This window comes from Calliphora vicina, chromosome 4 (assembly GCF_958450345.1).
Source record: "Calliphora vicina chromosome 4, idCalVici1.1, whole genome shotgun sequence".
Classification (NCBI taxonomy): domain Eukaryota; kingdom Metazoa; phylum Arthropoda; class Insecta; order Diptera; family Calliphoridae; genus Calliphora; species Calliphora vicina.
This window is the reverse complement of record NC_088783.1, coordinates 6,877,627-6,893,823: the sequence shown is the minus strand read 5'-3', so window position 1 is coordinate 6,893,823 and position 16,197 is coordinate 6,877,627. Positions and strand designations below refer to the sequence as shown.

At 29.4% G+C, this 16,197-nt stretch overlaps 1 protein-coding gene across 5 annotated transcripts in view; it reads right to left on the bottom strand.

The window, feature by feature from the left end:
- The window catches only part of NFAT (NFAT nuclear factor), a 127,337-nt gene that overhangs the window by 20,588 nt on the left and 90,552 nt on the right, over nucleotides 1-16,197 (bottom strand). For all 5 annotated transcript variants that reach the window (XM_065509920.1, XM_065509922.1, XM_065509917.1 and 2 more), the window contains exons 2-3: nucleotides 12,053-12,177; nucleotides 8,876-9,258 (exon numbers count right to left, since the gene is read on the bottom strand). In XM_065509920.1, the coding sequence (XP_065365992.1) occupies nucleotides 8,876-9,258; nucleotides 12,053-12,177 (508 nt within the window). The remainder of the gene's footprint in view (nucleotides 1-8,875; nucleotides 9,259-12,052; nucleotides 12,178-16,197) is intronic.

The window sequence follows — 16,197 nt, the reverse complement described above, 5'->3', positions numbered from 1 at the left end:
TATAGAAAAAAATGTTCTACAAAAATGTTTATATAGGAAAAACAGTTATACACACCTCTTTGCAGAGGAAATACTGTTATACAGAACTTTTTCTATAGGAAAAACTGTTACACTAAACTTTTTCTATTGGAAAAACTGTTATACACAATTTTTTCTATGGAAGTAACTGTTAAACACAAATTTGTCTATAGAAATATCTATTATACACAAATTTGTCTATAGAAATAACTATTATACTGAAAATTGTCTTTTATAAACTGTTGTACTTAAAATTGCCTATAGAAAAAACTGTTATACACAAATTTGTCCATAGGAGAAACTGTTATAAACAAATTTTTCAATAGAAAATAACTGTTATACACAAATTTTTCTTTAGAAAAAAGTGTTATACACAATTTTGTCTATAGGAGAAACTGTTATAAACAAATTGTTCTATAGAAGAAGCTGTTATACACAAATTGTTCTATAGAAGAAACTGTTATAAATAAATTAGTCTAAAGAAATAACTATTATACCCAAAATTGTCTATAGATAAACTTTTAAACTTAAAATTGCCTATAGAAAAAACTATTATACACACATTTTTCTATAGAAAATCTGTTATACTCAACTTTTTCTATATAAAAAACTGTTATACACAAATTTTGTTATAGAAAAACTGTCATACATAAATTTGTCTATCGAAAAACTGTAATACAGAAATATTTCTATGAAAAAAAACTGTTATACACTAATTTTTCTACAGAAAAAACTGTTATACACAAATTTGTCTTTGGAAAAAACTGTTATACACGAATTTTTCTATAGAAAAAACTGTTATACATAACATATGTACCAAATTAGTTATTCATGAGTACCACGGTACTTTTCAACATGATATACATATTATCAAAAAGTAGTACGATTGTAATAACATTTCCATCCCCGTATTACACTCATAATAAAATGGCACGCTTTTAGCAAATGTTTTTATTTTGTAGTATTTTCTTTATTTATATTTTGTAGAATTTATAAGACTACTCAGAAATCTATATAAATTATAATGACGTATTTTGTATTTATGTACAAATTGTTGAGACACCTAAACAACCGACAGTCTTGTGTTTTTTTTTTACAAAAAGGGTTTTATAAACAATTTTTAAATAATTATTGTAATATTTAGACAAACGTTTTTATCAAGCAAAACAATTTTATAAAACAAATATTGTCACCTTAAGAAAAATTAACATTTAATTTATTGTAGGTCATGGTTAGATTATAGCAAAAATGCATAAAGTAGAAAAAATGATTTGAAAATTTGTTTGACAACAAATAACAAAAAAAAAAAATTATTTCATTTTATTCTATTCTATTTTATAAAGAGTATAAATTTGTTTGTTACAAAGCGACTCTGTCTATATTTATCTTATCAGTATGAGATTAATTTAGCAAAAAAAAATACAAATTCAACTAAAAATTATTATAAATATTCGTATAGACAGACGGACAGACATACTGGGTACAGTGGGTGTTAAAAACAAAACAGCAATTTACTTATTTAAATAGGTATTTATGTATTTAAATGTGTATGCGGCCAATTTCAAAGAAATGTTTAGAAAGAAATCTGTGTTTTTATCTTTAAAATGTTTAAGCTAGTTCTGGAAGGCATAAAAAGTTATCAGCTGATTATATGGCTACCAAGATAAACACAGATAAGGAAGCGACAAATTTTAGTGTTTAATTTCATACATACTCGTATAATAGAGATTTAAATAAAAAAAAAAAACATACGAATTTTCTTATTTTAAAAGAATAAGGAAGTAGTAAAGTAAAGCCAAATAAATAAATTGTTATGATTTATCAAACGAGTTTACGATTCACTTTTTTATGTTCGAAAAAACATTCTTTAGAAAGTTTCTGTTGAATAGAATTTTTAATATATTAAGAAAAACTGAAAAATCTAAAACTTGCAGCAAAAATTTACTATGTATTTCTGTTTCCCAAACACTGTTAATATCACCCACTGTATGTATGTACTTTGTAATATGTTGTAAACAAAACTTGGCTTGCATAATAATAAAATAGTAATAAAAGTAATAATATTTAAACAAAATGTAATATTAAATGAAATAAAATCAACAACAACCAGTGAGTCTCCACAATACATATTTTTTTTAATTGCTGCTGCACATAACAGCCATAAAAAAACAACAATTAATATTTATTTTTACACAAAACGACAACTTATATCAACAAATTATAAACAAATTAACTTAAAAACAAAAAAAACAAAATCAAGGTGTTTTAAAATGAAATTAAAACAAACCCCTCATAAAAACAACCCATATGTATATTTATAAATATGTTCTATTCTAAAGCTAAATGTAGAAAATTGTGTTTTAAATTGAAATTGTTGAATTTTTTCTTGTTTGTATTTAAAAATAGCAAATTGTAAGTGTTTCACTAAATCAGCAATTGTTTTATTGAATTTATTTTTAAAATTAAATTGTTTAAGTTGTCATTTATGTATTTTGTGGTTTCTTCTTGCGCCTCTCTTGGTCTCTCGGTTTCTGGCTGTCTTGTTTTTATTTTGAAAATTTACAAATGGCAAAGACCTATAATAGATGTTTTGCATTTTAAATTTGAAATTGCTTTGATTTTTTTGTTGTTGTTTCTTTGTTTAAATTTATTCTTTTCACCAGTTTTGACAGACGGGTTAGTGTATGAATAAGTTTGACATTTATGAGAGAGAAAAAAACATTTCCTGTTTCAGAATGCCTAAATATTCGAAATTGTTAAGGCGATTCTGTTGGGTATTATTAAAGGCAAGTAATTATATGGAAACATTTAGTTAAACGTAATTAACAACTGGACAAATTGAAGTATTCTTAGTTGACTCACGAACTACAAATAATCATCCCTAACACTAATCAATGAAATATGTTCCCTTTTCGCATTTTTCGTTCATCAAGTTTGTTCACGTGAAAAAATTCCACATGTTGTGAAATTTTAAGATCGAATTTTGTAAACAATAAACAGCTGTTACGAAAAAAATCTACTATTGTGAATGATAAGTTCACATAATTCCATTCCGATCGAAAGTGGACATAGTTTTGAAAGTGGAATTGATATTTCTTTGCAATTATTTGTTTTTCTAACATTTTTAATCAATTTCTGCACAAAAAGCTTTCCTTTTGTTTCAAATTTAAATCAGAAATATAGAATTATTAAATATTTTTGGAATTAATAAATTACACGGTATCTGAAGAAACTAAAACAAATTCCGAACAAAATGTGTGACAGGCCTGTTTAAGATCGAATTTTGTAAACAATAAACAGCTGTTACGAACAAAATCTACTATTGTGAATGAAAAGTTCATGGGAATATGAAGATAGCAATTTTCCCTTCGAGGAAAATGGATATTTCATGCGAACATAAATTTCACATTTTACATACACTTAAAGGAAAAGTTATGTGCTCTGCTGAAATTAGGAAACTTGTTCCCGAAACCCGTAGTTATTTACGCAACACACGTTCTTTGGCAAGGTCTCATCAATTCGATGTCGACTGGACAGTGGATCGCACAACACATTATAGGGAAAATTCGTTCTTCCTCCTGAAGTATTTCAAATCAAATATCCTCAAACTCTACTCCCTCTATCATCCGATATTGCTCACCGCAGCTTATGGTGAATGTGTTCCATTGGTTTCAACGTGCCAGAGATGGTTTGTGCGGTTAAGAAGTGGTGATTTTGACACGGAAGACGAAGATCGCCCAGGCCAGCCAAAAAAATTTGAAGACCAAAAATTGGAGGCATTACTCCATGTTGTCAAACTCATTGGGAGCTACTCAAGCAGCAATTTCAAAACGTTTGCAAGCAGCAGGATTCATCCAAAAGCAGGGAAATTGAGTACAATAAGATTTGAAGCTGAGAGACCTTGAAAGACACCAAAGCCAAATATCCATGGCTAAGGTAATACTCTGTATTGAGCTGCTGAAATCTGGCCAAACCAATACCTGTACCGAACGTTTGAAGCGAGCATTGGCCGCAAACGCCCAAAATATGCGGACAGACATGAAACCGTAATATTCCATCAAGCCAACGCTCGCGCACATGTTAAAACTATTTAGAATGAAGTGGTTGGGAAGTTTTACCTCACTCGTCATATAGTCCGACTACTATTTATTTCAAACGATGCAGAACGCTATCTCTAGGATAAGCTTTACTTTGGAACAGGGCGCAATAAAATCTCTAACAGGTGTGTACACAACATCTAATTTAGTAAAGGAATGCCGGGCATCCTTAAACAGGATGGCGAGACATTCAACAGTCGTACCCAAGTGTGTACGGGGTCACGGAGATACTACGGGCAACTGTTACCTGACGGAGACATAGATTTTCTATGTGAGATTCCGTTATCCAAATGCAAGCTACAAATTAATAACTTCTACTATGAGTTCGCTCAGACAAGATGGGGTTGTGAACCCACATGCACTATAACCAGAACGATATGGCCCCAACTGAATAGGGGACGAACAATATATCTTCTTGGCTTTACACGCTCACAATTGAGTGGTGTAGTGGCGGTAATAACCGGACACTGCACCTTTGGTAACCACGCTAGGAGACTTAGCTTGCCATACCACGACTTCTGAAGAAGTTGTCAAAACGAGGAGGAGGATGAGACTATTTTTCATCTTCTTTGTCGCTGTCCGGCATTAGGAGATCTACGCCTAAGGTTTCTGGGACATCATTCCCTAAATAGTCTTTCTGAGCTCTCAAATAAGAGGCTTGAGGGCATTAATGCCTTTATAAGGAGTAGTAATTGGTTATAAAGACCAGATATGGGGATCTCTTTAGAGTAACCTAATAACCGCTGACTCATTGGCACGCAACTTTTAAAAATCTCCTCCCTCTCTCTTTCTTCGGACATCTCCTTCTTAACTTTTTCAATCTTCTCCTTCTCTCTTTTCACTTCTATCTGTCCCTCCTTTTTCTGCTCTTCTTTTCTTCATTTCGTGGCTGCCTGGAAACCTAACCTAACCTAAAAGTCATACAAAACTGCTCGTTCTTGACAGATTTGAATGGCATTCATAGAGACACCAAGAATTCTGTACGAATGTCGTACTTGGAAGTCGGTCACCTCCAACAGTAGATACCCAGAAGATTCTGTCATGGAAAACTAGAGTCGTTCCGGCATAACAACTGGATTATTACCGTCTAATACCGCATAGATCGTGGCGTCCCTAACTTATGTTCCGCATGTGGTTCGGGTCTACATATATATAACTGTCCAGTTATTCCTAGTTCAGTACATCCTAAAGGTAGCCTAAATTCTAGAGATTGACCACTATATAGAGGTCACAGAGGCCACAGCTCTCTAATTCGTTGGTTATTTTGACAGAAATAAAATGTCAATAATTTCTTGTAAACATCAACAAGTTTTGAACAAAAACTTTCATATACATACATAATATGCACAAAATTGAGTTAAAATAAAAAAATTACAAAAAAATAATAAATTACGTATGCTACTTTGACCGCAATTTTCTGAATTTCTTGCTATTTTTTATCGTGACGATATTTTGACAGTTCTCATACAAAAATTGAGAGATTGAGAAAATTGGGATAAATATGTTACTATTGAATGTGAAGTAGTCAACAACAATTAACAAAACCCAACAATCCACCATAACCGACAGAAGCGATTTTCCGTCAAATTAGCGATTTTGAACTTATTTTTTTTTTGTAGTTTGGTGTCAAAGTGAAAATCAAAACAAAATTCCACAAAAAAACACAACAAATTATTATGTACTATTTTTTTGCACAATTACTTTTCATGTATTGTATTATTTCTGTTGACATTTACAAGAAAAAAAAACAATTAGTGTTCATGTTCTTGGTGACATGACAGACAAATTAATTATTAAGTTTTCCTCTGCAATATTTTACTTTAAAAGTGTTTTATAATTTCTCTCATAATTTGTTATAAATTAGTTTTTTATGTTGAAAACAAAATTACAGTTTTCTTTCATATAGTTTTGTTTTCTTTAGTTGAACGACACGTGTCTTATATTTCAACTAGTATTTATTTAGATTAGATATTGTTTATTTTATTTGTATATTAGAGTCAACGTATTTTATTTTTATTTATTTTCTTTCATAGTCTCTCCTACTTATATTTATATTTGTTGTATAGTTTAGTACTATATTTCATTAAATGTTAAATCACCTTGAGAGGTTTTATTTATATTTTGTGTTTTCATTCGTTCGTTCGTTCTTTTTTTTTTTGATATAAAATGTTTAAATGATTAAATGAAATTTTAAGAGAATTGACAAGAAAGCAATTTCATTTAACAGTTTTTGGCAAGTTTCTTAATGTATAATTTGAAAATTATCGATAAAAAAATATAAAGAAAACACTTAGTGTGCATATAAAATGATCGATATTATTTAAAGAATCTTGTAAACATAGAAAATTAATCAGACTGGTTGTATGAAATACAAACATAATTATATAATTGATAACATTTCGTTGCTCATGTTTGTTACTAATGTTAGCGAAGTTTTATCGAAATTTTGTTTTAGTTTTTGTTAGATTTTCTTAAATTAATGCTCAGAATTGATGAATTAATTAGATTTTTTCGTTAGATCTGTCAAAAATGCTGATAGTTGGATTGGCTTGTCAAATTTGCTAAATTTTGAAAAATTTTCAGGCCTGTCACAGAATTCCATTCCGATCGAAAGTGGAATTAATTCAGTAATTTACTTATTCACAAAAATTAAAACGAAAATTTCTTTCGGAATTAAACCAATTACAGTTTTCAAAGTGGAATTGATATTATTTTGTAATTATTTGTTTTTCTTAAAATTTTAATCAATTTCTTGACCAAAAACATAAATTTTCAAAAAACGCTATCAAATTAAAACCAGAAATACAGAATTATTTAATATTTTTTGAATTAATAAATTACACGGAATGTGAAGAACCTAAAACGAAATCGATCAGAATAAAAACTAAGGAATTGAAACCATTCCGAACGAAATGTGCGACAGGCCTGATTATGTTGTATTCAGTCCGGTAACATTTGGTCAATTCACAAGGTCTCTTATCAGTCATATTGTCATAATGTCCTAATATATCTCAACTCGACTCGACGGCTTAACCGACTCTTAGGCATTCGGCGCAGGTATCTGCTGGTAGGTTACGATAACACAATAAACATAGCATACAGAGTAGTATTATTTTAGGACATTTTTAGCTTGAAAAACAATAAAAACCATTGTGAAATATTAGGACATTATGACAATATGACATGATAAGAGACCTTGTGAATTGACCAATTGTGTTTGTTTACAAGATTTTACATACATATTTTACGCAAATTACTTAATTGTGATTTATTTTAAGTCGAAGAGATTTTTCTCCGCTTAAATCGCTTGATTGCGTAGGAGAACGTACAATACAATAAGTAAATATAAACATTAATGAAATTGAATATTTGGAAAAGTTTCCATTGTATTGTCAACTATTGTCAATGTATTTTTTGAAGTTTTACTAAAATTATGGCAATAAAAATACAACATTGCAAACTGAGCCATTTGCAGGTTAAATTTCGACTTTAAATTTTCCAAAATACTTGAATGTACTCCTAACAGATTATTACAGATATGCAACAAATGACAGTTGTCAAAAAAGTTTTCAATGGTTGTGATTTGCAGAGCGAGAGAAAAAATAAAATTTTCAATAGGCAACGAATATGAAATATATTTGTCCCCCTCTTCAAAACACAACCATTTGAAATTTTCTTTTGTTATTTTTCTATTGAAATCAGCTGATTCATATCTGTATAATTTGTGGTACTCGTATTTCATTTTCAATTCAAATATAAAAAGTCAATCAAAAGTTTTTGCAATTCTAAATATTTGCTTGCTATTGCACATAATATGATAACATTTTAAATTATTATAAGAAATTTAATAATTAAAAGATAGTAAACATTTGAAATTGATATCATAACATGACGTAGGTAAACACGTGCCAAATTCAAAGAAATAAATAGTCATAACTGTGCTTCGTCATAGGCATATTCATAACTAATCAAACTCCAATTGATTGAGTTAGTCAGGAAATATAAAGATAGCACTTGACAAATTCATATTATCATGAATATAAACTTAAACATAATCATTACTCTAAGACATATTTATGTCTAGCTTTCAACCCAGCCATTAACATTAACATAACTCCCTAACAACGCAAAAAAAAAAAGACGTCACATTTTTATTCTCCTACCAATCTTTGGCATTTTTAGACTTCATAAAACTAAAGCAAACGTTAAGTGGCCCCAAAAAAAGATACTGTAAATTATTTACAAAAATTATTTAAAAAAAAGTGTGAAAAGTGTTAAGTAGTTGAGGTACACAAGACCTTAACACATCGAGCAATTTTTTCTCAATTTTTCTAGGAAAATTTAAAAAAGAAAAAACTTATTTATACAAATAATTAAGTAAAAAAATTTGCCACAATAAAAAGCAAATAACCAAAAAAAAATAAAGAAACTAAAAATACATTTTAATTTGAAAGAAAAAATAAGTAACAATGAGCATGAATAAATAATTTGATACCAAAATAAAAAAAAAAGTAATGGGAAAATATTTTGTTTAAACTAAAATGATAGAAAAAATAAAACTAAATAGAATTTTAAACTACACATTATTTGCAATTGAAATTGAGAAAAAATTCGAAATTTCTTGAATTAAATTTGAGAAAAATATCAAATATGTAAGTTCAATTGGAAATTTATATGTGTAGATTGGTTTGAATTGAAAATGTAAATTATAATAAAACTAATAACAATAAATAAACTGAATCAATTGAAATGAAACTCACCTTGAGGCAGGTATGGCTCTGATCAAATGTTGTTGAGGTGAATGTTGTAGACTTGTGGCCGAAGACGACGACGATGATGTATTATTGTTCAGTGATGTTGGACTGTTTTGCATTGAACTCTGTTGCTGATGATGACTGTTATTATGATGATGACTGTGATGATGCATGGAGGAGGAGGAGGAGGTTGATAAATTTGTACTTGAATTGGGGCTACTGGTTTGTTGTTGCTGTTGATGCTGGCTATGTTGCTGCTGCTGTTGTTGTTGTTGTTGGACTTCAACATGTTGATCGAAACCGAAACCACTATCATTTGAATTATCACAGGGTGGTGGATGTGGTCGTATGGGAAAACGTTTACCAGGCACCATTTTGCCCGGACCGATCTGTAATGAGACAAACATTAAAAATTGCCACAGTTTTATACAATATTAACTTTAAAAAAATCCACTTAAACTCTACAATTAAGTCGAACAATTTCTATTCTATCGTTTGTGCGAGAAGAAACCTGTTGACCTATTAAAACTTTATTATAACGATTTTAGTATTTATTGTTATTATTATTATTTATTTAACTTTTAATGAATACAGTGTTTATATGGGAAAAAAGATTTCCATCTAATCATGTAACTAACCTTAAACGGCTAGTTTCAATTTTGCCGGGGTTAATTGCAGGAATTTTAAAGCAATTTTATTGTAATAACAATCAATATTAAATTAGTTTTTAATTTATTTACGATATTTAATTCTAATTGAAAGCGACGTTAGTCATATAAAACAATTTAAACCCAGACTAACAGTGTAATATGTAGTTATCATCAAGCGAGGCAAGCGAATAATATATGATGATATAATTTTGGATTGTGGAGTGGAAAAAATTACAGAAATATACAACTATTATTATTATTATTATTATTTGTGTTGTAGCATTACACAACCCTGAATACATTGTATTGTGATGCTTTTTCTTTTTATTGTTATTCACTGGGAACTGATATGTTCACACATAGATGCTTGATTTCATAACGGACTTTAATGGAAAAATCAGACTGGAAAATTCAAAATCCACTTCCGAATTTCATATCAATTTATAGTGAATGACATTCTACAAAAAGAAGAGAAGTAAATTTCATACAACTTATAACTCTACTAAAGAAATACATTATTACAGGGCATCTGGTGAATAAAATCCACAACTCTTTTCATATGTTATGTTCAAGACATATCCCATTATTCGTTATAAATATGAAGTTTGTAAAGGTAGGATCACACAATTGCCGCAATGCACCAATTATTGGTCTATTTTATACGTAAATCGTGTGATTTCACAACTCATATGTCAAACCACAACAATATTGTGCTTATTTGGCCCAATCAATTGCAACCTTTTAACATTTCTTTATTAATTTTTTTATACGATAATTAAGGCCGACACAATTTTCTTTTTTTATTTAACAAATAATTTTTTCACAATTAGATTTTTTACATTTACATATGTAAACAAAACAAAATTTAACATCTAGCACAACAGCTGTTTCTCTGAGTTGCCGCAAACTAGAACAATCGTGTGACTGGAATGCGACAATTATTGCCACTAAATTGGTGCATTGCGGCAATCGTGTGATACTACCTTAAGTTTAAGATTCTTTAGTACAGACGCGATGGAACAAAATAGATGTGAACAAATTTTGCACACTTTCTTAAAAAATCCAACATATAGTGGTTGTAAAATTCCAAAACTTCTTAAAATTCCTAAATCTATAGTATTATAAATCGTTACAAGACCACAAGTGAAAAAAGTTATGTCAAGAATCCAACTTTAAAGAAGAATAAATTAATTTCGATTGAAAATAATCCTGGGATGTCCGACCGAGATCGAGCTAAAAAATGTAATAAATGTAGAAGTACCATTTAGCGTATAAGTGTAATCTGTTGATTAAAGTCCTACCGTGTGCCAGTTTCTTAATCTTAAATGTAAATTTCTATAAATAAGTTGATTTTATCATTATGTCCTCATCGCGAACAATTTGTGGCAATGACCAAAATATGTGTTATTTACATTGGTGCTGAATTCACAGTCAAAAAGTTTAAAACATCTGTTGTAGTATCACACGGGAGTGTCCTACGGAAATAACAGTAATAATATAAAATATTATTTTTGTTTTAGTCTTCCTTCTTCTTTTCATTGTTTAGCAGAAGTATAACCATTTTTTGTTAAACTTGCATGTTTAAAAACGTAATTTTAAATTTATCTTAAAAATTTGGAAAATGTCATGTTTTTGAAAACTGAAATTAAGGAATATAGGCCCATAATAATAGTCAAACACTAAAGTCGGTTCTTTTTAGAAACAACTTTAAAATAAAAACCTGCTTTTAATTATTTTGCCACTATAGTCAAAATTAAAATGTGTTTTAAATTGAACCGACTTTAACTGGGTGCCACCTCAAATGTAGAAAATGTTTTCATACAATATACAAAAAAATGTAGACAAGTGGCACCGCTGAACAGCTGTCATAGAAAAAAAAACAAAAAATGTAAACAATAAAAGTAACAGCGAAATCTAAAGAAAAAAAGCAAATTGTGGCGGAAAAATGCAAAAAAAAAGAATAATATCATAATAAGGATATTTTGGTTCTAATTTCATTGATAACTGTTTAATAATTGCAAAATCTCTGCCAATATCTTGTAACACAAACATTTTTGACTTGTTGTCGAACTTTTTTACTTGAGGAAGAACATCTGATGCTGTTGTTAAATGAGGTAATAACAGCTTCAGCTGGTTTTATATTTACAGTCTACCTTAACGTCAAAAGTATATTTTATCTTGTCTATGGTAGACCTAAAGTCCACTCTTAAGTAAAGACGACTTTATTTCTCTTAAAATATACTTTATTTCTGACTATGATTATGGGCCATAGTTTTTTAAAAAAAATTTCCATTATATTGTCAATCACTGTATATTGTTATAAAATATGTAGTTCCAAAAAACATAGTTGCCATTTTTATTGCCCTTAATAGTTATAGAACACTTTTAAAAATTAAACTATGAAATCAATTAAAACTCTCTAATCATAATCATAGCCTTGACATTCATAGGTCATTAAATTAATATAAATGTTTAGCAATTTAATAATATGTTTAATTACTTATAAGTACCTATGTAGTTAATTTAAACTTACCCTTGATACTGAATGCAATTTGCCGGGAAAAGCTTTGCCTGGATGTCTTTTTGAAGGGGTTCGAAAACCTTTACGATGTATACGCGGGCTCATTGTGGACATGGTAGACATAGTGGTACGCATACCTGCAATTAGAAAAAACAACAACAACAAAAATTCATACATTAATATAAATAACAAAAAAAAGTAGAACAGCATAATAACAATGACAAACAAATGAATAGTTTTCAAACTCAAATACAATTAAATTTAAATCAATTTCAAAAATTGAACTCATTGTGAATGCGTTTTGAACAACCAATGGCCGACCGACCGATTTAGTGTTGTCATTTTCAGCGTTTTCAATTCATTTCGTTTTCTTCTTTAACATTTTTCATCTTTTTCTTTTTTGTATATTTGACGCATGATTTAAATTTACCCTCAAGGAAAAAATAAAACTTTTGTAGTCAATAGCTGAAGCTGCAGATAAAGCCAAAAGTCCAACGCCCTCTCATAATAATAATACAAAAAAAAACAGCAACATCTACAACAACAAAAATCAGTAAAATATCAGACATTTACAACAACAATATGTGTATTTTACGAACGTATGTAAGTAGCAGCATGCATTCATTGGTCGCGAACAGAACATCGTATTCAAAAGCAAACAACTACAACAAAAAAATAAAATCAGATGGCAACAACAATTGCTACTACAACACAATAGATTGACGACTGACTGAATGAATGACTGACTGGCTGGCTGGTTGGCAGAATGTATGACTACGACAACAAACACCATCCATATTAATATTGTCATAGTGGTCTCGTTGTTATTATTATTGCTGTTGTTGCTGTAGAGCAACTAGTCCACTCACTTATCGTCTCTATTACGATAGATTTGTGTTGAAAACAACAACAACAAAAAATGCAAAAGCACAGACGCAAACATACACACATTCAATCATTCACTGAGGAGTAGGGTTTTTATCCCGGGAATTTTACCAATTTTTCATTACCCGATTCCCGGGATTTTTTGTCGGAAATCCCGAGAATTTAAAACTGATGAAAATACATAGAAACGAAGTTGGAATGCTAAATTTCTCACCCAAAAATGTGAAAAGGTATTTTTTGCAGTTTTTCGCTTATTTTCACGGCAATAATAGACTTCGCTAAATAAAAATTTTGCAAATTTCAAAGTGCTAAAAAGTCGAAATGTTTATAAAACAAAATTTCCATACAAATATGGTTTAATAAACCTTAGATAATTTTAAAAATTTATTATGAATAAACCCTTAAGTTTTTATATGAATTTTGAATTTATATTTGGTGAATTCACTAGGTATCTTATCATGTCATATTGTCCTAATATTTCACGAATCGGCGGCTCGGCTTAACCGACTCTTTGGCGTTCGGCGCAGGTTTCTGCTGGTTGGTTACGATAACACAATAAACATACCATACAGAGTACTATTATTTTAGGGAATTTTTTGCCATTGTGAAATATTAGGACATTATGACAATATGACATGATAGCAGTGAATTGTGAATTCACCAATTATATATTTCGGAAATTCCCCAAAAAAAATTGTCCGATTCCCAGTAATCAAAAATGGTCGGGAAATTAAAAACCCTACTGACAAGCTGTGATTGTCACATTCTACTTATGATTGTAAGTGAATTGAATGTTTGCTTGAACGTTCTAAATATCAGCAACAATTTTATTTGTTGTTGTTGCTACTCATTTATCTTTCAGAACGAGCAAACGAACGTACAACAGCAACATTTCTGTGTGTGAAATTGAGTGCGAAAAGCAGAGATGATAATTGGCAAAAGTTAATAATGATAATGTTTTTTACACCGCAAAAAATATGGAATTTTAATTGTTGAATTTTTGACAGTAGCTGGATCCAGTCCAATGATCTTGTTTAATATACATATATGTAAATTATTAAATTCTCTTATAATAAAGTCGAAAACAAAATTCATTGTAAATGGCAGGTATTTTGATTTTGTCATTCCGTTTGGTACATATCGAAATATTGGTCGTAGAACCAAAACTTTAAGGTACCTCATAAGATTCTAAGACGATCTAGCTATGTCCTTCAATCCACAAATACCCTTAGTTAATACGGTTTGTATTGAAAATGGGCAATACCAGCCCATGATTTCTCCTAAGCCCATACAAATGTCACCCCGGAATACTGTTTCCACAAATTAGTTCTAAATACTCTGAAATTGTACTTAATGAATTAACGCCAAAATAACTATACATTTCGATATCAAAACATCTGTCATTTGTTGCATATCTGTAATAATCTATGAGTCAAATCATCAATTTTTAGGGTCTGACTGGAATTATGAATAAAATTTTAAAAAATAATTCAAATAATAATAATTTCGACAACGGTTCATGTTGTTCAGACTATCAATGTTCAGACACAAAATTAAAGAAAAGCAAATTTGCATAATTGTTTTATACTTATGAATGAGTTTTTATTTTTTTTAACTTGAACTTTGAACTCAATTAATTGTGATGCTAATATCATCGTTGAAATTTTTGATTTCCTTTTTCTATACCTTATACCTTTATTGAAATATTTTTAAATAAAACAATACATTTTTGATATTATTGTTATCATACTGCTGCTATCATCCTCTTATATTGTCATTTTTAGATTGCAATCATAGAAGTTGATAACTTTCTTTTTGTTGAATTAATGAATAAACCATAAATTGTTTTAACCCATTTTGACCATCCCAATACTGAATAAATCGAATTGATAGTGAAGTTTATCAAAATTTTTTATGGCTGTGGTGTCACACCCTTTGACGGAAAACCTAAATTAATTAAATATACAATAATTATATTTAAAACAACTCAATACTAATAATATTTTATCTATTTGGCAGGCGCCATTTCTTATAAACACCATATTTGGTAAATATAAATGTTTTATGACTGTAACCGCTTTTTTAAGGTCGAAACTGAACCGAACCATACCAATATTGGGACAAAAAATGCTAAACAAAAAGAATTTTCATTATAAAATTAGTTATTTTAATTTTGGAGCATGTTTCAACTAATTTTTAGGTGTCCTTACATTGTGTATTGTTTTTTCATCTTGATCTAGATAGTTTTTTTTGAGAAACAGTTTTTACAAGATGCTTAGACATTTCACAATAACAAATACGTTTTCGTGTTCTATTAATTGTATTCAAAACTTATTTATTCTTTAAAATTTCATAATAAAAATGTCGATATACGTCCAAATTTGATTGAATATTGATTTTTTGATTGATTTTTGGCCTAAACCGAAACCAAATATTCATCGGAATCTACAATTACAAATTACATAAAATGATAATATCATTGCCTCTATAAAATGCAAAAATATCAGTTATTAACAGGGCAATGTTTGCATATTTTACAAGATTTTAGAAGAAAAAACCATTTTTTGCTAAATTTAATAACATTTTTTCCAATAATGATGCATTACCATTATAATAGTACGAAATTTTGCAACTCTGTGTTTTAGTTGAAACATGGCTGCCACCTTAATAAGCTCTGGGCAACACTACACTAAACTTTGTTGTTGCGAATATCATAACAAAATTAAAAGCTACAAAAACAAAAGGCTGACTTTGACAGCTACAGCCGACATAAACAAAAATGTTGACCAGCACAGTATGTAAACACAAAGGAGCAAAAAAACTATCATGTGATTAGTTACATTGATTGACCTTACCCCCTGTCTATACTTGACAGTTATTTATCATAACAAATAATGACGTTTGTTGTCAAGACAAAGTTATCTGTGCAAAAGCACTAACAATTTTGTCATAACGAAGCAATAATACTAATAAATAGAGACTATACCCGATAATTTTATATCTTGACAACCATTTTGACATTTATCATGATAAAAATTTATCAGGTATAGACAGGGGGTTATTAATAGGACTTGGTAGCCACTACATTGTAGTGTTGCCATCTACAATGATGGCAACTATTGAAAGCTAATTGAGGAAAAAATTATTTTTTTTTTTCATTTTATACAATGGGATTTCTGCAATTCGAAACCATGACATTTTCTATTGGACATTTTTAAGTTTTTTTGGATAAAATAACACTAAATTAGGTCATATTTTTTATTTCAATCACT